Source organism: Lutra lutra, chromosome 1, assembly GCF_902655055.1.
Source record: "Lutra lutra chromosome 1, mLutLut1.2, whole genome shotgun sequence".
NCBI lineage: Eukaryota > Metazoa > Chordata > Mammalia > Carnivora > Mustelidae > Lutra > Lutra lutra.
The window spans coordinates 113,235,125-113,260,447 of record NC_062278.1 but is presented as its reverse complement, the minus strand read 5'-3'; the positions used below and the strand labels follow the sequence as shown (position 1 = coordinate 113,260,447).

Below are 25,323 nucleotides of genomic sequence, written 5' to 3'. Positions count from 1 at the left end.
GTTAACATATTCCTCTTTGCATCTGCCTTTCGTGGGTTATACTTCTGTCTCTCTCATTAGGCTAATGCCTCAAGCTTGGAGATTAGACCCTGTATCTGTCTCAATCCCCACAAACCCTTGCACAGTGCCTGGCATCAATCACATGTTCAGTAAACTGATGTGCAGTGAACAAATGCAGAGACAGGTGAATGAGACAGTGACCTCTGGAATATTTGTCTGGGGATAGGAGGATTTACCGCAATATTTGGGAGCCATAAGCCTAATAAGGAAGGATGAAATTAAAGATTCCAGCTCTTTCTTAGGGTCCATTTCTGGATTGTATTCAGAGGCACCAGCAACCTTGACTTTTTTTTTTTTTTTTTAAACTAAACTACAAACTAGAAACATTCACCTATAGAGAAGAAAGGTTAATATTGATAATATCTATGAAGCAAATTTTGTCTTCAGGTCAAAAAAAGAGTAAAGGAACATATCTACAAAAAGATTAATGCAATTTGGTTTTCTTTGGTTTTTGTTTTATTTTTTATTGAATAAAGTATGCCAAAAATGAGAGGCCTCTGTCACTAACTGGGCAGCTAAGGAGCATGGTCTTATCATATCTCATCAGTTTTCCCTCTGACTTTTGTCAATGACATTAAAGAAAAATTGTGAAGTATAAATGAGAAAAAGTAGGCAAACTATAACTTTTATAAACCTGAAGGAACAAAAGGACTCTACAATGTCACAAGGAAGAAAATAAAGTAAAAATATACATGGTGCTTTTTCCTTTATGGTCAAAGCAGCAGACCTATCAAGGGGTGAGGATTTGAGCCTTAGGATGAATGCATCCTAGGTGAGAGATCAGTCTGCCTCTCAAGTCTTTGTTGCTAGACCAGGCAACAATACCTCATACACTCTATCTCATTTAAATCTGAATGTTTGCCATCTATCCGACCATAGAGAGTCACAATCCTAGCTTCTCTTAACTTCTTAAAACAAAACAAAACAAAAACAAAAACAAGAAAAAAAAACCAACAAAAACAAACAAAAAACCCTAGTCTCTTTAAGGCAATACTGAAAAGCGCATTGAAAGGCTTGATCAGAATAATAAAGGATTTCAAAGGACAAGATGGAGGCATTGTTTTCTGGGGCCTTTCAGGATACAAATGCAGTGTTTGGGCTTCTGCATCCCTTGGGGTAGGAGACATCCTTCTGCATTTTATCCTCCTTCTGGTTTTCTCTAGTTTGGGAATTCACTCCACTAGATTTAGTTCTAGTGAATAATTCTATTTACAGCAATGCTATATAGCAATCATCATCCATTTGGACGCCTGATTCTCATGTTACCTCTTACAATTAGACTTAGTCTTTGCATGAATAAGTAAATGGGAGACTCCCTTCTCTATGCCAATTCCTCAATGACTACACAAGATGAAGTAGACAAGCTGAGAAGGCCAAGGTCATCGGGGCACAGAATCATAAGAGGGTAAATGTGCAGAGTGATAATTTTATGAATGGAAACAGAATTTTAGAGCAGAGAGGCACTTGCCCACAGTTGCACAGCTAATACTGCTATAGAGTCCAGACTCCACAATCTATTTCTCTAGACTTTTAAGTCTATTACATCATGTTACTTTCCACATGGTGGATAGATCTCCTTTTTGCTTTCTCAAAGGAGGTAGGAGGTAGGCCCCAACCAGGTTGACAGGAATTGGAATGTTGTTATCACAGAAGTCCTTTACCCTACTGAAGGAACAACCTCCTTTATCTCTACCACTGTGCTTTGTAATGAACTATACACTTCCAAAGTGACAAAAAGTTCACCGTAAGAAACTCAAGCCATGAAACTATGATCTGTTCTGTCCTGCTCTGCCTCTCCTTAGTTTAGGAGCAAGCCTCTCCCACATCCTAGAGCAGAGTCTTCCCCGACACTAACCCCATTGACCCCTAAGGTGCAGCTAAAGGGAGAAGCACTTACTGTTGGCTCCCATGCTGTCAGGAATGGTTGTAGGGGTGAGGGCGTTGCGCTGCTGAGGGTTGATAAGCTGGCTCACGGAAGGCAGCTTGTTCATGCTGTTCATTTTGTTCAGAGGTGGGGAGCTGTTACCGTATGTAGACTGAGACTGCATCGAGGTCCTAGGAACACAAACATGGGAATGACGGTGAGCATATGACATTAGAGAGGCAGGACTAGTCATATGAACAGGTCTCAGATTAAAACATGACCTTGAGCTATATACACTTGTAAAAATATTCCTCTAGGACCTATGACAAGAAGTTATTTGTGTTTCTATCTGAGAAATTTTTTTTTTTTTTTAACTAGGGAAGGATTGCAAGGCTATCATCAAATCATATTTTTCCTGAATGTATAGAGTACAGAGTTGAACATCCTCCTAAAGAATCTCTTTTGTGAGAGAGAAAATAATTACAATTTCTTTTGGCCTCCATATTATTTTTTCTCCATCCCTTTATCCAGTCTTGCCCTACAAGTCAAACAAGCTTGGAAATCAATGAGGGAGAAGAACCCTGTGAAGACCCACAGGCTTACAAAAGACATGAAGGTGCCAATTTCAAACCAGCTGAGGACCTTCATTGGCAGCTTCCTGGGCCATTTGGGATATGCAGAAAATAAGTGCAAAGCCAGTCAAATGGGGAAATGGCAGCATAGCCTGCTGGCATGCAGAGGCCCCAATGTGGAACCCTGCTTTCTCAGCACAGAAGCTCATGGGCCATGAGAGAACCCATGGGGTTGCCAACAGCCTCTCTACACAGGAGAAGCCTGGAGCCCAAACAACTCTTCTATTGACTTTTGACAAGTCTCCTTGGAGACAAAGGAAAACAAACAATTCCATTTAGCATAATTTCGATTTGAAAACTTACTGGGATTGGTTTGTTATGCTAGGCATGTTATTACATATGACATTCCCTACTCAAGGGCTGTTCCTCACTTTTTCTCTGAGTATAGAACTGGTGACATCTACTATAATTGCAATAGGATATAGCATCAGAAGATTGAAGTTTAAGGCTTCCTTTAGAATATATTAGAAACCATGGGTCCTGTGTGGTCCACAAAACACCCTTGCATTTTTTTTCTCATTAGAAAACTATATAAACTGAACATATATACACTTACTTGAGTTGGATGATACAGGTAGAGAAACTGGCAAAAACTAGTCCCGTGTGTGAAGCTCATAGTGTAGTGGACACTTGGGGATAATAATCCAACCTACCTTGTCAGGTTATGGAGAGAACTGGAAAGGAGAAGGGGAGGAAGAACTTTATAGACTATACGGCATTGGTAATGAGTAATTACCGTGACCACAGAATGAAGATTGGGCTTGAGCCTACTTCTAACCCATGGTGGGAAATGCTCCCCTTTTACAATCTTCAAACAAAAGACATTATTTTGTGCCTGTCTCTCTCCTCCCTACAGCCATATTTATGTTAGAGGAGAGACAGAGGAAAAAAGAAAGTTTTCTGAGTTTTATTATAAATATGTAAAATACAAAATTTTGAGGGCTCTACAAATGTACCTAGGTTCCAGACAAACACAGTATAATAATGTCTGAAGAAAGAGTAAAAGGGGGCTCTAGGACTTGAGTGCTGCTGTGGGATGACACTTGGCCTTTGCGGAGCTGCTCGGCATTCTCCATAATTACACAAAATGGGGAAGGCTCCATTCCTTGTCTCTGAAGAGCCACGGCTGGAGGAATTCAAACAATATACTGTGTATAAATTTGCATAAATAAGGATGACAGTTGATGTACCATTAACAATTCAGCTGCATTTTACAATTACTGATTTTAAAGTAAGAGAGCACGGATTTTTCTCTTTTGACCCTCTGAAGAACTGACAATTATAGGTCCATGTCGTATAAACAGGTGTTTATATAATAAGCCCTCCCAACTGTAAGACACTTCTGGTTACTAAGCTCTCCTTTATCCATTTACTGAATGACCGTCGCATTCCCGTGGAGGAGAACACGGTCTGGCAAGGCAGAGGTGGGCGGAAATTATTCTATTTTACAGATATGTAAGCATAAGTTCTAAGAATAAAGGTGTGTAAGTCCATATTACTGAATGATGAGTTGAGAGGTCTCCTGGTTCCTAGCCTGAGAGTTTTTTTTTTTTTTCATTCTGTGGCAATTTGTCAGAAATTAGACAGTAGTGTGCAGTAAGTTACAGAGTCAAGAAATGGGTGAAGTGGTAAGAGAAATGTGGGGGACCAAGGTACAGCAGGGGCAAGGGATATAGCAAAGGCAGTTCCCCCAGCTGTCATCAAATCTACTGCATCCCTGTGTGGAAGCCTTGTGTTAAGAGTCAGCACTTTGGATATACTTAGGAACATTTGCAAATCCGTATCAAAATACAGAAAAGCTCAGGGTAAGGTGGCCAAGCGATGCTTTGACAAGTGCTTTTTCTCTCTGCCCACAACGAAGTACCTAAGATGGCAGGCTGTGCAGACTCCAGAGGCAGGTTGGTCCTCTGTAACCCTAAAGAGGTCTCTATCTCTTTCATGTCCCCAAATCATTCAAAGGTAAAGCAAGAGTTAATGGAAGCATCGCTTGAACCACTGATGTCCACCATTAAGAAAATTATGATGTCCACCATTAGGAAAATAAAAATATTTTTAAGAGCTTTGCATTTTTCTGGAGCTTTATTATAATACATTCCTTCTTCCAAATCCTGTCACACTTCCCTTCTCCATTTCTTTTTTGTGGGTATTTATTTTTGACCATTTTACTAGGTCATTTATTATGAGCAGCCTAAACTATTTTAGGAAATTAGCCCAAAAACCAGAGATGAATAAAGAAGAAACATGAATGTTGGAGTCAACCAAAACATCCAGGTTTGGATGGGTTGATTTTAACTGACACAAATTAATTGATCTGACATAAACTAATTGACTTTGGATGTTATGCAAAATCTCTGGAGTTTCACTTTCTTAATCTGTAGAACAGATATTATACTAGAAGAGTCGCTGTGTAGACTAGCATGAAATAATATGGAAATGATATGGAAACAACCAAAGTGTCCTCTGATATGTGAATGGTTAAAGATGTGATATATGTGTGGAATATTACTAAGCCATAAAAAGGAGATCTTGCCATTTGTGACAACATGAATGGATCTAGAGTGAAATAAGTCAGACAGAAAAAAATGAATATTGCGTGATTTTACTTATATGTGTAACCTAAAACTAAAATTAATGAACAAACAAAACTAAGCAAAAATAGACTCATAAATACAGAGAACAAACTGGTGGCTTCCAGAGGGGAGGAAGGTTGAAGGGATGAGCTAAGTAGGTGAAGATTAGAAGGTACCAACTTCAGTTATAAAATAACTGTCACAGGGATGTAAAGTACAGCCCAGAAAATATAGTCAATAACATAGTCATAACTTTGTGTGGTGACAGATGGTGACTACACTTATCATGGTAAGCATCCTGTATTGTTATAAAAACATCAAATCACCATGCTGTACACCTAAAACTACTATAATATTGCATGTGAACTATACTTCAATTTTAAAAATAACAGATTTCTTAAAATAACAAAAAATTTAAAAAAACAAAATATACTACATTCCTTAAAAAAAAAAAAAAGGATTAAATTAGATTACAAGAATAGATAAGAACCCTGAACATTGTCCTTGACTTATAGGTGCTCAAGAAACATAGGTTCTTTTTACTCTTATCCTCCAGGACCAAATGTTTTAATACTCCAGTGTTCTGTCAAGGGGATGAGAGACATCAGTTTAAGAATTAACAGGAGGAAGTGGCAACTATTCTCACTTAAACAAATCCAGGAATTAGGTTGAGTGGATGAATGGGGATAAGAGAGTGCAAAAAAATAAAAAATTCTGAATGCCTCTCCTTTAATATGGAAGAGAGAGTTAAAGACACAGAGGACAAAGTCAGGGCAGTCTGTTTATAATTAAGTATGCAATGTCTGAAATACAGAGAACGTTCTGATAAGCTCTGTATGGTGGAAAAGGGAGCAAGTTGAATAAATCTGTGACCATTTAAAGGTCTTGAAGAACAAGGTTTTTTTTTTTTTTTATTGTTTTGTTTTGTTTTGTTTTCCTTTACACATATAATGTAATAGTCCTTGAATGGACAATCCCAAAGATTACTGGGGACTCTGAAGAGGAGAAAATATTTAAGGATAACAGGATCTGTGACACTATGGTTTCTTATCGCCCCCCCCAATATACACAAACACACACCCTCAAAACTGAAAAAAGTGAGAACATAGCTATCCTCAGAAAAACAACCAGGTGTAAGTTCAGGCAGTTTTCTCTAAATGAGTACCAGATTTTTCTAGGAATCCAACATAACAGAGCTATAGACATGCATATTTCATGTATTTCTAGTTCTGAGGAGAAATCCTAAAAAAGTCAAGTCCCAGTTCTTAACTTTAATGACTCAGGTTTCTGTGAATAAAATTCAGTATCTTAGAGCTATAAGTGACCTTTAAATTATCCAGGATTAAAAAACAGTTTTCTTAATTCCAAGCCTAGTGACTATGTGGCAGAGAGTCCAAATTCTTGAAAAGACATAAATTCAAAGTCATCGTCTCCATCTTGCTGGTAATACCTACAATCCCATCAAAGGATTCCTTTTTTTTTTTTTTTTTTTGCCTTAAATCTTTCATTGCTAGTTAAAACATCTCTCTAGTAAAATGTGGTGATCTCTCAGGGTAAATCTATTTCAGCAAACAGTTTCTGGGGTGCAGAATCTGAAAGGGGGAAGAGATATTGCAGATAAAGCAAAATACCCCCTATATGAAGAAGGTCCAAAAGAGGGAAGCCATGTAAATCAGAAATGCAGGTGTTCCTCCTCGAAAGTTTGTCCACTACTGTCCTACCTGTAACCTTACTCTCTAGCTGGGTAATCTTGCCTTTAAGTACAAAAGGCAGCATTTCTCTCTAGATAGATCAACTGTAACTGCAGAATATTTTCCATTAGTTCAAAGATATGAATTTATATAAGTCACTCTAAACACATAAAAACTTACTTAAGGATGGAATAAAAAAAAAAAAAAAACTTGTGAAAGAAAAGCAAATGTCAAAAAATGAAGCATACTCATTAACCCTTTTAGGGATTTGTGAACCCCTTAAAAGGGTATTAGAAAGTTACTAGATTAGGGGCACCTGGGTGGCTCAATTGGTTAAGCCACTGCCTTCGGCTCAGGTCATGATCCAAGGATTCTGGGATTGAGTCCCATATCGGGCTCCTTGCTCAGCAGGGAGCCTGCTTCTCCCTTGGCCTCTGCCTGCCACTATGCCTGCTTGTGCTCTCCCTCTCTCTCTCTCTCTGACAAATAAATAAATAAATAAATAAATAAAATATTTTTTAAAAAAACTTTCTAAAAATAATTTAGTGAGTTAATAGATTCATTGAAAACACCTTGCTAATGTAATGAGCTCATCTGATTTCATTAACATGTTTTTATGTCAAACATAAAAATGTTTTTTTCTTAAGCATTTTTCAAGCTATTCTATTCATTATTTTTATGCAGAAATAATTGTTTTTGAAGATTTTAAAAACAATTACTCAAAGATAGGAACTTGGTATAATTAAAAACATTGAACAACAGTTTCCATTACATATTCCTGGATGAATATTTGCTAATGCCTATGTCACAGAAGACAAATTATTTAATAAACCTGGGTTTTATTTAAGTTTGGCAACTGAAGATGTAGCTTGAGTCTTATTCAGAGAAGTGGGCAAATGATACTATATGCCTGGTTCCTTATGATGAAATGAAATACCCACAGGGCCAAAATATATTTCAAGTTGGTGTAGGCACTGAAATGTATTTCTAGGACTGATGATCTCAATACAGTAAAAACACCAAATACTGACAGAAATGGAGACAGAACCAGTGTGACTGTTCAGTATTCTTGTTCTTTAGACTTCCACATAGTACTTTACACATGAAAATGAAAATTACGTTATTTAAGGAATTTAAAAAAAAAAAAGAAGAGAGACAGAAAAGAAAAACCGCAAGATGAACCAAGATGCAAAAGTTTATTGAAAATTAAAATCACACATCCATAAAGCAACAGCCTCAAAAACAAGAAATCATTGCTGTGATAACACAGAATAAAGGGCTGGTGATCTGGTGTGGGGAGACATGGGGGAAGATTTTTAAAGTCTTCATACCATCATTTTAAAATATGTTTTTAAAATGGAAAGAAATAGATTCTCTAAACTCTTCGAGGGAAAAACAAAAAAAAAAAAAGAAAAAAAAAAAAGAAAGAAAGAAAAAGAAAGTCAACCACCCTTTCTATCTTTTTAAGTTTCAGACCAGGAGTGTTGATTTGAACGTGTGTTTGCTTGGACATCACTTAAATAAAACGTAAGTGTCCTGAACAAAGGAGTGTAAACAGAGCTAGCCATATGGCCAGTTCTATGGTGGGGCTGAGAGATAGGGGCTTCAATTAACAAATTAGTCAGAGATCTTGTGGAGAAGACTTTGAACTCCATTTTGATCTAGAACTGCCCAGAACAATATTACTGGAGTGGTTTTACCCTCCTATTAAAATGACAAAATTAAGTTTGTTTGCCCTGGGGTCTAGACAACGGCTTTGGCTATAGGGCTCAAGGATTTCTGTGAGCAAGGAAAACTATCATATCAGATGCCAACAAGGTGGCTCTAGTAGGATCTGACAGTGTTCATGAACTTTCTATCTACATATGAGGGGAGGAGACTGATAATGCAAATTCTCAAAAAGAAGAAAAGAACACCCCCCCCCCATTGGCTACTTGTAGTGATTATCATCTCTCTGTCCAGCAGTACACTTGACACCTTAGTGTGTTATTATTTGCAATATTATTGCATGACCAGCATTAAAAAGGCCTGACTGAGGCTCTCAGTCGCCTACAATTTTCTTATGCACAGACAAGAACAACTTTTTTCTCCTTTTCTTAAAAAGACATCTTAAGTTTGAGACCTGCTCAAAAGTTTCTTTAAGAGTTTCAGAAACACAACAGAGGGTAACAGAAAAGGGTTCCAATAAACATCTTAATGCCCCTCTTTCCAACCTGATCCCCTCCCTTCTAAGAACAACACAAAAGCTCACAGACAAACATGGGGGTTCCTGACTGCCCAGTGCTAGATCTAAAGATGCAGAATCTGTAGAAAACATCCTTTAAGTTTTGAGTCCCTTCAGAAGATTTTCTTACTAGTGGTTGTGTGCCTTTGGGCAGTTAGGTCTCTGAGCCAAAGTGTCTTCAAGTCCTGCTTACAAGGGCTGGACACACACAAACACACACGCACACGCACACACACGCATGTGCGTGCACACACATACATGGGAACACAAGAAACACACGCTCCAAATACAGATATGGGGCTCTATGGGTACACTGATCGGTTTGGAGGGCTGGAATGTCTAAAGAAGACGTCAGACTGTTTCGGGGTTTCTCTCCGGGGCTCCACAAGCTCATTCCTGAAGCAGGCTGAAAGGAGACTGCAGAGAGGAACCAGAGAAAAAGAAGAGGTGAAGGCTTCAGACTTCATAAATTCACATCAACTGAACACAGAAACACCCTCCTACCTTCATGATCACAGTGAGACAGGACAGAATGCCTGGGAAGCTATTTCTACTCTTTCCTCATCAAGCTCCTCTAAAATTTCTCAGAGAGGACTTCTCAAGATTTTAGGCAGAAATGAGAGAAAGCTGTGGTAGTTAATCAGCACTATCAGAATCACCTGTATAACTTAAAAAAATAAATAAATAAATAAAAATATAAGTTTCCAGATTCCTCAAAGGCCAGGTTGGGGCCCAGGCATACGTATTTTTAACAAGTTCCACAAGTGATTCATTTGAGGACTACTGTGTCAGGGTACGTCATGGTGCTTAGTACACTGCTTGGCACACCAGATTGGACAAATTAAAAAAAGAGAATGCAGAGACAAGAACTCATTTTAATCTTTGGTAAAATGTCATCGGCCCAATTATGATACCTCATTATTGCTCCTGTCTGGCCTACCTATGAAGGATGAAGAAATATGATCTTATCAGTCTGGGGGCTGCATCGTCATGCATTTGTGAAGAACTATTAATGAGCATTTTGTAGGTGCCCAGATTGAGATGGATAAATATCTTAATCCTTTCAGTCACAAACTTGGCCTACAAACGCACATATCAAACTCATGAAAGCAACTTTTACATAATTAAGAAATCAATTATGCCACAAGGATGCCAGGAACAAACCTTCTCATTTTGCTGAAGATTGTGCAACCCCGTGAACTGTTTGGGAATTCTTTCCCAGATGGCTTTTGAGTCACATTCAGTTACTCCTTGCAAAGCAACAAAGCCATTTTTACTTGCTTAGGGCTGGAATTCAGGAAACCAACCTCACCAGCAAGAATCAAGATCATCTTGAAGAATATGCCAGCATACAAATTAGCAGGGAAGCAATCTATTCTCGGGTAAAGAGCCATAGTTTTGACTTCTTGTTTGGATAGTACACTTTGGGGCTTCTCTTGGAGCAAGGGCTCAGTGAGACAACATGCAGAAATCATGTTTTTGTTATGATAAGAGTATATGGACCGCAGGGGTTCAAACTTTGAGACCCAGAACTGAGATTAGTGGTGCAATGAGACGTGAGAACTTAGAAAAGTGATTTAATCTATCTGAATTTAATTACTCTCAGTTTTTCCCTCATTACCAAATCATAGCTAATAAATCTCTGCTCTGACAACTTTGTAACGTAGCTGTGAAATTCAGAAAGTAGCACTGTGTAAAACTACAAAAAAGTGTGCAGGTCCTCGACCTATAAGGTTAAACCAAGTGAAACTGTCAAGATCCACCTGTTTTTACCTACGGGACTGGCAATTTCAAACAAATACCCTGGACACTTGAAGGATTTCTAAATCAAACCTAGAAATACGGTCTAAACCACACCTAACGATGAGGTAGAGATGTATGTATTCTGTTCTTTCTTCCATTGATAATGCTCAAAATACTGCTTGCTTCCCCTGCAGATATGCAATCTGAGGAAAAACTATCAATATTCTTGAAGGAAGTTATAGCCAAATGAGCTTAAAGAGGTAAAACTTCGTATTCAAACCACAAGGATAAATGCCAAGTGGTGCAGAGAACTAAAAGTGGGCAAAGACGCTTGCTTTAGTGTTATTGTTATAACTTTCTTAACTAATAAAGCCGACGAAACATTGCAAAGAGCTGTGTCTTTCAAATACGATTCTCATCTTCATGTTATTATAAACTGGCCATGAAATCAAAGGTGTAGTTCACGGGGCCTCAGTTTCCCCAGCTGTGGTATGAGATTAAAACTATGACCTTGAAGATCCCACTATGCTCCCTCTCTGAACTGCATTACTGATAATCTACAATCATCAAGAAATCTCAAGGAGAATGAAAACCCTAAGGGCTCCTCGGGATGTCACATATTTGTATTATGATTAAAATAAATCCATCGGTAGAAACTAAAAAATAATTTTCCAGGGGAAAACAAGAGTTCGGCTAAGTAGAATTTTTACAAAATGATGTTGGCCTGAGATCAGAGTGGAAGCCAAGAAGGAGGATAAACTATAGGAAAAAACGAAAAAGCAATACTATTGGTCCAAAGTGCACACATCAAAAGATTACTCCAAAGGTCTCAAGCAGCTTCTCCAAAGCTGTCTTAAGAGTTACTTTCCCTTGAAAATGTGAAGGTAAGCAGTCTAGTGTCAAGAATGGGAACAGTTTGTCTCCCATTAGATTCTGGCTTCTATAAACATAACTTCAGATGTTTATTCCCATGTGAACAAATCAACTAAAATCAAATTTCTTTGTAAATGGTATAAAGCCTATTCATATCTGTAACAATTTGATTCATAAGAACTCAGTGTAAAATTTAACCTCCATAAAGCCTATGATCATGAAGGTAACTGAAGGGATTTTTGAAAAAGGAAAACCATGCATAAATGAAAAGCAAGCAGAGAGAAAACACACAGTGAGAAACTAAAAGAAGTAATTCAACTGAAAATATTTTATTGCTGCTTAGTAGAAACTGTATATTTCCTTCCCACTAATTTTTCTGCTACTAAAAAGAGAAACACAAAATTGATCCCTTACCAGCATAAAATCGTTCTATATTTTTGGAAAGGAAATCACAGGCTATTATAGGCATTCTCTAACGTGATTTATTATTTTCAAATGATTGTCAGGGAATCAGATTTCCATTTTTCTTTGTCTAGTCATTCATGCTCTTTCTTCAAGATTTGCATGAAAATAAGAGAGTCGGGGAAGGGAGAATAAAACTCGGGAAGAACACAGCAACTGGAGAATTTATATAGACATTTATCAATCGTTGGAGACCCGTATAAATGTAACAAAGGCAAAATCAGAACAAATGTCTGTATTTTGCAAAGATTTCCTTTTGCAGTCTGTCACATTTCTATGCACAAATCATCACACTGAAGTTAGCTGTTGTATACTGGGAGGTAACAACTTGAAAACATGCAATGTTGCTTTTAAATGGATACCCCAGGGACCCATGAGGCTCTGTTCCCTCACTATTTATCTGCGGCTACAGTTGCAAAAAAGGGACAATATGTTTCTAATATCTCTCAGGCTTTTTAAAATAACAATTTTAATATGCATTTTCTTCTTTGATGAAATAGACTGCTTTACAAAATAATTTCCCTCCAGAGCAGTGTCAGCCACTCCGACTGAGACCTGGATAACTCATCCCCTGCAAACACAGGGTTATGTATGCTCATGTCAACAAACACAAATTGCCCACGTCCCCGACTGACTACAGTGGATCTTCCTGCTTAAAAATCTCAAAAAGTATGACATGAAACCATTCCTTTTATTGTGTGATCGAGAGGAATTGTTTCAAATCGTCCTATTAATTTAAACAATGAGCAGAACGAATTTCCAGAGCTTTCTTAAGATTCAAAATGTGGTCTGGTTAGGAATTCACCCGTAACAGGTCTCCAGTAAAAGTTTGTTACATGAATCAACTCAACCATAGCAGTCTTAGGCGATGATACGATTTCATCATTAACCATACTTGGTGTCTGGATGGACATGGTTAACTTTCTCAGAAAAAAGAGATCTCTGTTAAACGCTGTCATTTTGTTAGATATTGAAATACCATTTTATAAATCACTCTGTGCTTTTTTAAAACATCTCCATACCTCTCTACTTTAGGATACACATATTAGCTTCCAAATATTCCTATTAAAAAAAATAAAAAAATCTAAACCATGGGGTGCCTGGATGACACAGTCGGTTAAGTGCCTGACTTTTGGTTTCAGCTCAGGTAGTCAGGATCTCAAGGTCTTGAGATTAAGCCCTATGTCTGGTTAAGTTTCCCTCCCCCTCTCCTTCTGCCCCTCCCTCTCCTCTCTCCAAAAAATAAATAAATCTTTGAAAATAAAGCCTTCAGAGGCCGTGAAGGAAGATCCACCCATCTGCCTAGAACAAAAACTGGCAGACTACAGTGAATGGGCTACACCTGGCCCACAGGCTAAGAATGGCATTTATGTTTTTAAAAGTGTGAAAATTCAAAAGAAGAATTCTTTCATGATACGAAAATGATAGGGAATTAAAGTTGCAGTGTCCATAAAAAGCACCAGCCACTCTCATTCATTTACACACTGTGGTTGATTTTGTGCCAAGAGGCAGAACTAGGTAGCAAGTTACAAGAGAACATATGGACCCGAAAATCAAAGATGTTTACTACTGGTGTTTCACAGAAAAAACATTTTGCCAACCCCTGTGCTAAATGGCCAGATTTTCTAAGCCACATCATTTAATAAGTATCAATTTGGTCTGACAGTTCTTCTCCTGTTAGCTGGAAAAAAGACAGGGAAGACTACCACAGAGTAACTAGTTCAGCATGATACGTGGCTATGTAATCCTTCTGAGGTCATTTTGGCTGAGCCAGACATTTCCAGAGTGAACTAGAGGCATTTGGGGAGTGTTTCTTAATACCATCACATGCATATTTCCCTCTTAAGAGAGAGGCACTTAGCCTCTCTTGGTCTGTAAATGATATTACTGGTCTGTTTCTTTGATCCCTGCTGCAAGATTTTACAAAGAACTAACTCAGTTTTACACTTGAATATATTAACATATATTTCCTTCTGATATCCTAAAGAATATATAGGATTTGCATTGGGAACTCTGTCTGCAACCCTGCGTTCTCATTCTCCTTTGGAATACTTTGTGTCCCCAAGAAACCTTCTGATTAAACTTCCCACTCAGCCTTACTGTAAAACCTTATAATTATGATTTGCAAAACTTTCATGCTCAAAGTAAATGGTGAGATTCCTTCCAGGCAAATGAGGTCTTAAATGCTCAATGAGCCTGAAGTCCTTTAAGGGAGCACAAACTTCTTTTCCACAGCTCAGCTGCCTACCCCGTACCCTAGAGCCAGCAGGTGCTCAGAGGATGCCTCCAGAGTTTCACAGATGCAGTCCAAGTCCTCGACTGCATTTATGCTTATTAAAAAGAGGATGAGGAGCCCTCTTTCTTGTACTTTCCGTCGCTATCTCTGTATAGCAGCTATTAATGTATCAGAAAATAACCATTACTTAGTGTTCATTTACATTTCTACTGTAAAAGGCAAGATGATTTTGGCTTCGTTTCTTTTTGTCTGAAGAGTAGAGTTGAATGTCCGAATTACTTAAATGGGCCCAAAAGGTATACATTTTACATTATCTACAGAGACTCTGCCAATATTTCCAGTATAGACACTTAAGCTAACAAGTGATCATTCTTAACCATAGAAGGGTTAAGACTCAACAGAGTCTTGATTTGACAACTTTCCTTTCTCCCATAAGAGCTATTCTGTTCTGATTAATCATAAAACAGTTCATATCATCAAAGATCTAAGAGTCAAAGTAAAAATTAACATATAAATATATGACACATATATTGCACAGAGATAATATGGTTGCAAAATCTGGCCCAATTTATGTAAAAACATATTGCTGGAAGACAACATGGAACAGAGATGCTAAGACGTGGCAAGAAGATGCTACTTTGCCATCTGGCATCCAGACAGTCTCCCCGTAAGCATGCACTAGGTCTCAGAATCCTCGACGGAGAACTCCAAGGAGTCACTTCCAATAAAACCTATGTGCTATCCCCAGTCTACAATGGTTCTCCCAAAAGTGGACTGTGTGCCTCCCAGGCAAGGTACAGGACAATCCACTGGGATGAGGGAAGGTTACATGTTGTTAAATACACATGTGGTTAAATATACACGTTACGACTAGAGGAGAGCGTATGCTCAAAATTCTTCTATTGATAGATGTGTATGGATACGGGGTAGAGGGAACAAACTGTGTTAGCGTCAGTCTCTTTGTAATTCACCTGAAATGTTTTAGCTTCAATTTCAGGCTAGGTGGAACCTTCTCCAAGCTATGGAAAGAAACCCAGAAGGTTGTTGAAACTCCAAAGGAGTCACCTGTGGTGTTCTGCTGTCTCACGACTCGTCTTCTACGTCACCCACCCATCACTCCATTGCTGTCTGGAACGAACAGTCACTCTTACTCACGCCTCCTGAAAGGACACATCGACACACTCACTGTTTCTGAAGTAGATGCTGGTGTTGCTGCTGTTGCTGCTGCCTGTAGGTCTCGATCGTGTGCTGAGGCAGATACTGCATGAGTTCCAGGGACTCCTTGATCTTGAGCAGCATTTCATAGGTCTCGCGGCCCCTCACCTGCGTGCAGAGCGTAAGGAGAGAGAAAGGAAAGATGAAGAACTCTAGAATAGTCAGTAGTACTGTCAGTCCTCCTTATCTGTGGACTCAGTATTGCCAAATTCACCTGCTTGCTAACATTCATTTGTAACAGAGAAACCAAGACTCACGATGCTCTGTGGCCTTTCACAGACTCACACGGGGGACACATCGCAGCTGCTCAGGCATGTGCCCAGCTCTGATGAACAAGGGCATGCTGTCTTGTTCCAGCTTTCGTGTCACAACAAGTGTCCTTTCCTCAGTCTATTCAGCACCACATTTTCCACGTTTGTGTATGTGTGTTTTTATTGTTGTTGTTTTTTGTTTTTGTTTTTTGGGTTTTGTGGGGTTTTTGGGGGGGGTTATTTTTTTGTTTTTTGTTTGTTTGTTTGTTTTTTGGTGAATCTGCTCTTTAAACTGCTCCCCAAGGGTAATGTTGAAGTGCTGTCTAGGATTCCAGGTGCCAGAAGGCTGCAACATGCTTTAAGGAGAAAATGTGTTTGATAAGCTTCATTTAGGCATGAATTGTAGCGCTGCTGGTCATGAGTTCAGTGTAAATGAGTCAATAGTATACGTGAACTATGGTGTCTTTAAACAGAAACACACATCAAACAAGGGTATGTACTGACTAGTCACAGGAAATATTGTGATCCGAGACTCACAGGAACTTTACCCTGAACTTCCCCATGATTCAATATTTGTTAGAACAGCATCTGCAGTGATTTTATAAGAAACAACTACTGAAAGTAATGAGAATTAACGGTTATTGACAATCTCTGGAAAGACAGACATTCTCAGCAGAGGCAAAACATGCTTCTCTATTTAAGAGGGTCTCTTAAAAATTTTTCGAAGCACGAGCAGGATCAGGACTAGAGTGAGACAAGCAGGGCACGTGAGCACTTGTGGGGTCCCATGAGTGGGTGCCTATTTCAGTTCCGTTTCCTAGGCATTTTCCCAGTCCCCTCCGTGAGAGGCAGGATTTGTCAGAATTCAGAAACGGAAGGGTTTCTCTACCGTATGTCAGGTTAACTCCTACTTATCCCAGCTCTGTGGTCACCTCTGCAAAGCCTTCCCTGACCTCAGACTCTGGGTGAATGTTTTGTCCTTTCTATCCCATGCCATCAAGTCCAGCTCTGCAGAAGGATTTCTTTCATTATGTTCTGTCTCCTTGTTAGAAGGCAAAAATTCTATTCTACTCCAAATGCTCAGGGTCTAGCATATTTGCCATCCAACAGATATCAACTAAATTCATGTTAAATTAAAAGTTTTTTTTTTTTCCCCTTAATTCACACATTCCAGTTTGGCAAAATCTTCACTAAACATGAGATGTGACTGATGACAAGGTGCCGCCTTCCTTAGTACAACCTGGTTCCTAACTCAGCAGCTGAAAACACATTAGTTCTTTTGGAATATTTGGTCTATCAGGATAATGTTGAACTTAAAGTTCACAAGTCCGTTTACATACATAGCCTGAGAAAATAGACACTGAGAATCTTGGCCAACTCACCGTCTTATTGTTTTTACGAGCAAGCAGTCTGTTGCCCCGAAGGTCAGGGCCTAGAGAAGGCAGGGGAGCAGGTATGGCACACCCAAACCTGTCCAGTTGGTTTAGCTTCAATACAGGGGAGGCAGCTCCCTATCAATCTCCTGGCCCTGCATACCTGGGTCTCAGGTATGCTAAGATGGTGTCTATGGTTATGCTGGTTACCAAGACTTTGCCACCACTCTCAATGGCCAAAACCTAAGATGCTAAGCATCCCACAGACTGCAACCATAGTCTAGAAAGGGACCCTCTAGTGACCTTGAGAGGACTTATGTCCTGGTAGGTATGAACAATGCTCTTATACAACAACTGGGCTGAGTCTTCTGGCCATTCACATATAACAGGATTCTGTCTGGCTTGGCTTTCTTTAGAGCACTTCCTAAAAGAAATTGCAGTCAAGTCTGTAATTGTTTTACTGTCTAATCTGTGAGCTCCTTCTGACAAAATCTCAGTCTTGGCCACGGGATGGTACGGTCACACTGTCTAGGGTAACTTTATCGTTCTTAAACAATGAACGGCAACTTAGCTGTAAATATTTGGGTAAGAAAAATTATATTAGAGGAGGTGCTTTGACTGGGTAAGTTTTAAGTAGAGGGGCCTGCACTACTGACAGATTCCAAAATAGGGGAGGGGGGGGATCATTTCCTGATTTCTCAAACAATGTTTTCTTCTTGTCTTATCTCCCTAGTCACCATCATCCCTTTCTCAATGTCACAGATAATCAGATGTCACAGATAATTGTCACAGAGAAGGTAAAAATAAAGCAATCGTGAAGACTCAAGGGAGACTCACTGGTAAATATAACAGCTCATCATCTGGGGACCTCCGTTTCTTAATGGATGTCATCTGGATGCCATGTGTGTTCTGACGAAAAGCTGGTGGAGGGAAAATGCAAGTTTCATCCTGGGAACATTTCTGAAGCACTAGTACATTTATTAAACAAACAGTAGCCTCAGCAAACCTGTGAGATTAGAGTTTCCCATCCTAAGCCTCCATTTCCTTGGTAAGCATTGCATTTACTTTGAGTGTATGCCTAACAATGATGAGGTGGGGGCGTGGGGAGAAGTAAGCAGAAGAAGGACATGCTGGGAAGCTGGAAGAGAGCTTTTGGCCTACGTGGTGCTGCAGGGATCCCCAAGTCTCACACGCCAGTGACTGTGAACAGCTGTTTGAGGAAGGAAGATAAATGGGTTTGGTGTTTTATTTCTCAGATCATTTATCTTCCAAGAAGGTAAAGGAAGGGGTGTCTTGCCCATGTGTTCAGCTTGTGGGTTCAGCCCTCCTGTGACAATGTATACATCGCTTAACTTCAGACAGCCCGTTCCACTTCCAGGCCCTTGGTTTTCCCTCCAGTAAAGTGAGTGGAGGCAGCTCATAAACCCTTTAGGTTTCTAACATGAGGTACTACAGCCGGGATCCAGGATATAGAGAGGATTCTTCTGCCAAAGTTCGGATGATCTGTTCTTACTCAAAGTTATTAATTTGTAGGTAACTGAGGTGCTTAGGGAAGCATACAGAAATGATGCCACTAGACAGACTCAAGAGGAAAATTAGGGTGGATATAAAATTATATACATAGATATGTATTGTATGTTTGTGTGTGTGTATGATAAATCATATGTATACACTTTTTTGAGGAATAATCAGGGAGAGAAGGAGCCTAACAGGAAGGGAAATCATAAGGAACAGTGAGAAGTTGATGATGAGTAGCTCTTATAACATTCTGTTGTTCTGTAAAATGCAATACAATTTCTGTTTCTTCTGGATACTAACCAGTAGTAAGATAAAAACGTGTTTTCATGAAATAAGTCACAGCGTGGTATACTTTAAAATACTTGTAGTGATAACAGGCTTATGTAAGGTGCCTTCTAGAATCAATTTCTTCTCACAAGTTAGATGCATATGTGGGTCAGTGGTTTTCACACCTTGTTACCTGGAGGTCTAGGCCCCTGTACCACATGGACAAGAGACAGTTGAGAGTCACAGACCACCCCTGACTCCTGTCCCCTTCAAATAGCACCATTCTACTTTAATCTATATGCACTGTAGGGGTCTTCTTTGCAATATTTCATTTAAAAAAAAAAAAAAAAAAAAAAAACCTCTCACTACTTTACAAAGTGAGTTTGAAAACAATAGCCCTAAATCATTAGTCTCATTATTAATGACATAACTGAGGCCCCACGATGGTCATACGCGTCAAAACTCCATGAAACCCAGATCTACATATTCCCCAGATGGTGCTTCATGAAATATATTTGTAAATCTCACTGTTTCCAAGAATTCCTAAGGTAGACAGACGCTATTTTCAGCCCTTCCGCGCAATTACAGAAAGATAAACTGGTATCAGGGGCGCATATGCATAGTTTCTGATTCAGCAGGTCTGGGAACTAAGAATTTGCATTTCTACCCAGTGGCAAGATGATGCTGATGCTACTGGTCTGGAAGTCACAGTGTGCGGACCGCTGGACTAAGAAATCCTCACCCGGATGATTTGCTTACGCCAAGCTGTCAGGCACACCTGGGAGTCCCTCCATTATCGGGACAGCCGCTCGCACTGGCTGCGGGATCTCAAGTCATACTTGCCCCTGAAGCCCTGAGGTCTTCCTATGCAGCTTCCCACTACCGCTCCTGGCCCCCACATCTGGAGTCGCTTTCGCCCTACCCCGTTTGGCTACTACAGCTACTTACGGCGCTTCGTACCGTCACCGTTCTTTGCGCTGTCCGACACCTGCTGCTTCCTGATGCTGTCTTCATCCGCCTTCCGGTCTCTCCCTGGGCAAGCACAGATCCGGGCCTCAAAGCAGCGTCGGCCCAGGACTTGCCCACTACAAATCAGAGAGGAGGGAGAGAAAGGGTGAAATCGAAAAGAACTGTAAAAATCCCTGGTGTTCTCTCATTTCCATATGCAGTGCCAGCCATCACCCACCCACCATCACCACTGGCTCCCTCATGGCTGCTTTGAGGATAGACCCAGAAGCACTTGGCAGAACACAAAAGAGCTTACATGTCACAAACAATATTAGTAAATAACATTCCATTTGTTCTGCAAAGAACCTCCAAGACATTAACTGAACAGCTGTATTTAGCTACAGATTTTGAAGGAAAGTTGAGTTAAGCCAGTGGATGTTTCTGGATAAAACCCCCTGAGGCAGCCCAGACTTACTCAAAGAAACTGTTAACTGCCTTGGGAGCCGCATGAAAACAAACACTGTCTAATCAGAAACTATTGCAGTCAAATGTCAGGAATTCAGGTATGAAGTGACTTGCATGCCTTCCCAGTTCTTTTCTTCCCTCCACCTTAATGCACCCTGTTCTGTCTCCACCTTCTTAGATCTTTTATGTCGGTGTTTGCAGCCAGGATTTAAAGCACAAAGGAAAAAAAATCAAGGGTAGCTCTTTGCTGTACATGGGAAGTTAATGATAGAGCAAACACAATTTCACATTGCCCTCTGCCCACGGTGTTTTGCAGAATGACAATTCTGCATATGCCACTTACTCTCTGGTTTCCAGAGTAACAATGATTAAAATTGGACGGCGGTTCATCCCTCCAACACAACTGCTGTTACACATGAAATTGTACAGGACTGTCGTGAATTCAGTGCCAACCTGAACGCAGGGGGAAAAAGACTCTGGGTTAGCAATGGTTTGAACTGATGTTCTTCCTTCTAACTTCTCTCTAGTTAACTAACTCACTTCTGAATGAGGTGATACACTTTTCTCTAGAAAGATAAGCTCTAAAACCCATTGTAGATTTCTCTTTGACTTGTCTCTTGGGAAGCTTAATGTTAATGTTTGCAACACCGGACACTAAATTAGGTGGAAAAGACTTTAAAATATAATACTTTTTAAAAAATAGATTTATTTATTTATTTTAGAGGGAGAGAGAGAAAGAGAGAGAAAGAATTCGGGAGGGGCACAGGAAGAGGGAGAGAGAGAGAAGCAGGCTCCCAGCTCAACGCAGAGCCTGACACAGGGCTCCATCTCAGGACCATGAGATCATAACCTGAGCAGAAATCAGGAGTTGGTCTCTTAACTGACTACACCACACAAGGGCCCCAAAATCATAAAACTTTTTGATCCTACTGATCTTATTCATTTGCAAGCTAATCCCTATCACCTAATTCAAACAGGGGGAGAAATGAAAAAAAATTATCCAAAATAGCAGCAACATCCAGGGATATTTCCCCCATGTGGATAAAATAGGAAAACACAGATTTAAGTGTACAGTTCCATAAATAACACTCTGGAACTAAAATGTCATCCGGATTAAATCATCTATTCCAAAGTGGTCATTTATGGGGAAGGCAACTGAAGTTTAGGGAGGGAGAGCCACAAGCGAAGTGCCCATACAGCAAATGGGCACACCACGAGACTGGTTTCACTACTCCAGTGTTCTTAGCACAGCACCAGTCTGCTTTCCTAATTTGCCACCTGTTCATCCAAACTTGAGCTAAGAGATCCCCCTCAGAGTCTCCCATTTGTAGGTCACTGGAAATAAATCGGCATCCAGTCCACATCTACTACCAGTTCAATTGCCAGTTAGATTCTCTAGATGAGAAAAGGTCTGGTATTTACCCAATTGCAAGTTCAATTATCACAGGCTTTTAAGATGGGAATGGGTACAGAGCAATTTCATCAAGTTAACCTAGTACAAATGTAGGAGTTCTGAAGGGGATAGAGAAGCAGTGTGGTAAAGAGGGAGAGGAGAAATACAAAAAGGATTGTATTTCATGACAAACACTGAGGCAGAAAGAGACCCTCAAAACACCCTTTATTACCAAAACATACTCTCCCAAGTCAGCCCAGTCCTTGTCTTTTTACCTGGGGTGGCTCATAAGGTACCAACACACTCTGTCTTCCTGTGATGGGGTCTTCTACGTACTGCGCATGGCTGTTTCCTTCTACTCGAATCAAATGACTGGGAGGGGCAATCTGTCCTGCAGAACAGAGAAAGACAAAATAGTTAGTTCTTTGCCTTCAAAGAAAGAAAGGGAAAGAAAGAGAGAAGGAAAATGAAGCTGCATGGGCAAAATATTGGTGGCTGAAGAAACGGTTTGTTCAATAGAGGAAACATACATTCTTGAAAAAAGGAAGAGAACTGATTGCCAGATATCTAATGAATGAAGGTGTGACTCTGTAACAACAGAAAGGCCTGGAATGCTCATCTATATTTAAGGGAATAGTTCTTTGTTTCTTGTGCTGAAGGTTAAAAATTCAAGCTTTCCAGGAATTCTATGATTATGTCTCTACTCTGATCCATAGAAGGGATTTTGCTATCTCCCATGGGAAAGAGAAGTAAAAGGAACAAGTTCATAAAAAAAACAAAAAAAAAAACAAAAAACAAACCAACAACAAAGAAAAAACAACAAAAAACAAACAAAAAACCCTAAAACTCCAAAACCCAGCTTGAGAATAGATGCCCCAAAACTGACAAGCAAAAATACTAACAAGAGGTAATAGATGTAGCATTGCTTGTTCTTTTCTCTGCCATAAAGTCTCCATCTTTACACCTGCTTTTTTTTTTTTTTTTTTTTTTTTAAGATCTACACTCAATGTGGGGCTTGAACTCACGACCCTGACATCAAGAGTCACATGCTAAACTGACTGAGCCAGGCAGGAACCTTTGATTTTATACCTGCTTTGGTTATAAAGCTGAGAAGCTTACTGGTTTTCTGGTGCTGAAAAAACTCCAGGTTGAAGGATCAGAAAACGGAAGCATGCTTTTGAAAGAGCATAGGCCAGATTCACAAAATTGGGATACTTGACAGAACTCCAAAAGAAAGAAGCTGATCTGAGAATTGGAAGTGGGAGCCATAAAGGTGTTCTTAATCTTTGGGTACATATTATCATTGTATAAAAATTGTTATTCTATGAAAGTCAAAAGTTAAGTATGAAAATGCTCTCTGCAGAATCATTTATTTGGCAACAACTAAAAACAGGTGCTATGTCAAACAGTGAAAAATCAAAACAAAACAAAATATAGTTATATCCTCTTGATGGATCAAGGGCAGTTGTGGAAACCTAACATGGAGCCTAGCTATAAGGAATCATCTTTAAGGCATATTGTTAAGTGAAAATCAAGATGGAAAGGTATTGAAAATGAGGCTGTGTAGACAAGGACTGAAAATTAATGTGTAAAAAGTAGTTGTGTTATGGTGGGAGGATTTTTACTTTCTCTGTTGAAATTTCTTTCCGCTCCCTTTATTCTTCCATTATTCTCTACCATTTATTCCTACATCACACTAGCTACCTACCAATATTTCTTTTTTAAATATATTTTCTATATAAAGTATCCTAACTTCCAAGCCTCCTACACCCAGATCCCTCTTTTGATGAATACTTATGTGTTCTCTTGTCCTTCATTTCTACTTTCCACTGCTCCTTACTTAACCTCCTTTCATAGAACCTTAGAATATCCAATATAAGAGAACCCTTGGAAATAGTGACCTTATTGAAAGCTGTTGTTGTATCTGAGGCTCAGAACATGGGGCGTGACTTATCCATAGACACTGAGCTTAAAGGAGGCCCCCAAAATGCCTGCTTCCTGACTCCCAGTCCATGATTTTGCTGTTCCCCATCCAAGCTTATGTCCTATATCTTCTCTTTGCTCCCACTGTCTATTATTTATCTTCATACCTTTTTCTTTTTTTCCCTCTTTCCTCTTCTGTTTTCTTGTGTTTCTCGCCTTTTATGCTCCTTCCAGCTCTTGATTGGTATGGCCTAGACAACCACTCTAGGAAAGGCACTAAAGTTGAAGGTTACCCTCATCTGGGCTGAACGGGTCAGATGTCAGGTTGTCCCTCCTCCACCCTCTCATTTAAAAAAAGAAAAGAGAAGAAGGAAGGAAACAGCAGGGAGTGAAGAGGCAAGTTCAGGTTACCTAGTAATTCCAACATTAATTTGTGAATAGTCCAATTGTTATGGAGCCATAAATGTGGTTATCATTATTCTCAAACACTCTGTTAGATGAAGAGGTAGACTGAGCTGTCCTCAGATTGCAGAGTTTAGAACCAGGTAGATGGACCCCAAAGAAAAATCTCCACAGGATCTCTGTTTTTTAGGAGTTTAGCCGAGCAGCCCCAGATCCCAATTCTTACCCTCATTGAATTCCCGGCTCAGCTCGTGGTTGGGGCACCGTTTCACCACCTCGGTGACATGCTCAGCTTTCTTGTAGACAGGCATGGCACGGATGACAGCGCCCTGTGGAGGTGGGGTCATCACCTTGATCTGGATGGGACATGTCTTTGCAATTTGGCAGTACAGTTTCTTCAGTTCAGTGGAATACTGCTTAGAGAAGGGCCGATGGCGGAGGGAGGAAAGAACCCACAGGAGATATTGTTACTTTCCAACTCAGAACAAGGAAACTAGGTCCACCATCTACAGATGCATGTCTACGACCAGCTACTACACAGCTGACGATGACAGCTAGCAATCTTACCAGAAGGAGTAATAGTCACTAATCAAATTAACCATTTTTCCCCCCTTAAATGACATCCTGTCGATAAAAGACTTCACATTTATCAAAACACATTTATGTCATTATTTCCGGTATCTTCTCATTAGGATGAAGAAATTGAGTCTCAGAGGGGTTTAAATAATTCATATCCAAACAGCTTTACAGAAATCCAGAAACTAAGTAGAAAAAAAACCACAATGTTTTCGTATTTTGAGTGATATTAAACAGATGATAATTGACCCTGCCGTTATAATACTTTAGAGAGACTCAAAATAGGATTTATGGGGAAAAAAAAAATTAAGATGGAAAATCTAGCAGAGAGTAAAGAGATTTTACCCAAGGGCAACCAACTAGAAAACTGCAAAGCAAAAGTGTTCCCCAACTGTTGCCCTTATATTCTCATGCCATAGCCTGAGACAACAAGAAAGCCGAAAGGGGCCATTTGCTCCTATATGCTCATGAACAGGACTAGCCTATTTTAATGATATAAATCATGATGGCAAAATCCATCAAGATACAGATCTCTTACTCATAAGTGACTGAAACTTTTATTCCCCACACTTCCTTCTGAGGGAGAGGAAATTCAGTGATTCTTTGGTTGGTTGGTTGGTTGGTTGGTTGCAGAACT

The 25,323-nt window shown here is 39.6% G+C and overlaps 1 protein-coding gene across 10 annotated transcripts in view; it reads right to left on the bottom strand.

The window, feature by feature from the left end:
* TP63 (tumor protein p63) overlaps window positions 1–25,323 on the bottom strand; it is a 235,317-nt gene that overhangs the window by 8,101 nt on the left and 201,893 nt on the right. For 6 of the 10 annotated variants that reach the window (XM_047732845.1, XM_047732821.1, XM_047732872.1 and 3 more), the window contains 7 exons: window positions 24,337–24,523; window positions 22,061–22,176; window positions 20,736–20,845; window positions 19,928–20,064; window positions 18,032–18,114; window positions 15,542–15,678; window positions 1,958–2,115 (listed from right to left, as the gene is read on the bottom strand). In XM_047732845.1, coding sequence (XP_047588801.1) covers window positions 1,958–2,115; window positions 15,542–15,678; window positions 18,032–18,114; window positions 19,928–20,064; window positions 20,736–20,845; window positions 22,061–22,176; window positions 24,337–24,523 — 928 coding nt within the window. Of the gene's footprint in view, window positions 1–1,957; window positions 2,116–7,980; window positions 9,459–15,541; window positions 15,679–18,031; window positions 18,115–19,927; window positions 20,065–20,735; window positions 20,846–22,060; window positions 22,177–24,336; window positions 24,524–25,323 lie in introns of those variants that run through there. The other 4 variants (XM_047732828.1, XM_047732881.1, XM_047732888.1 and 1 more) reach the window with 3 other exon arrangements.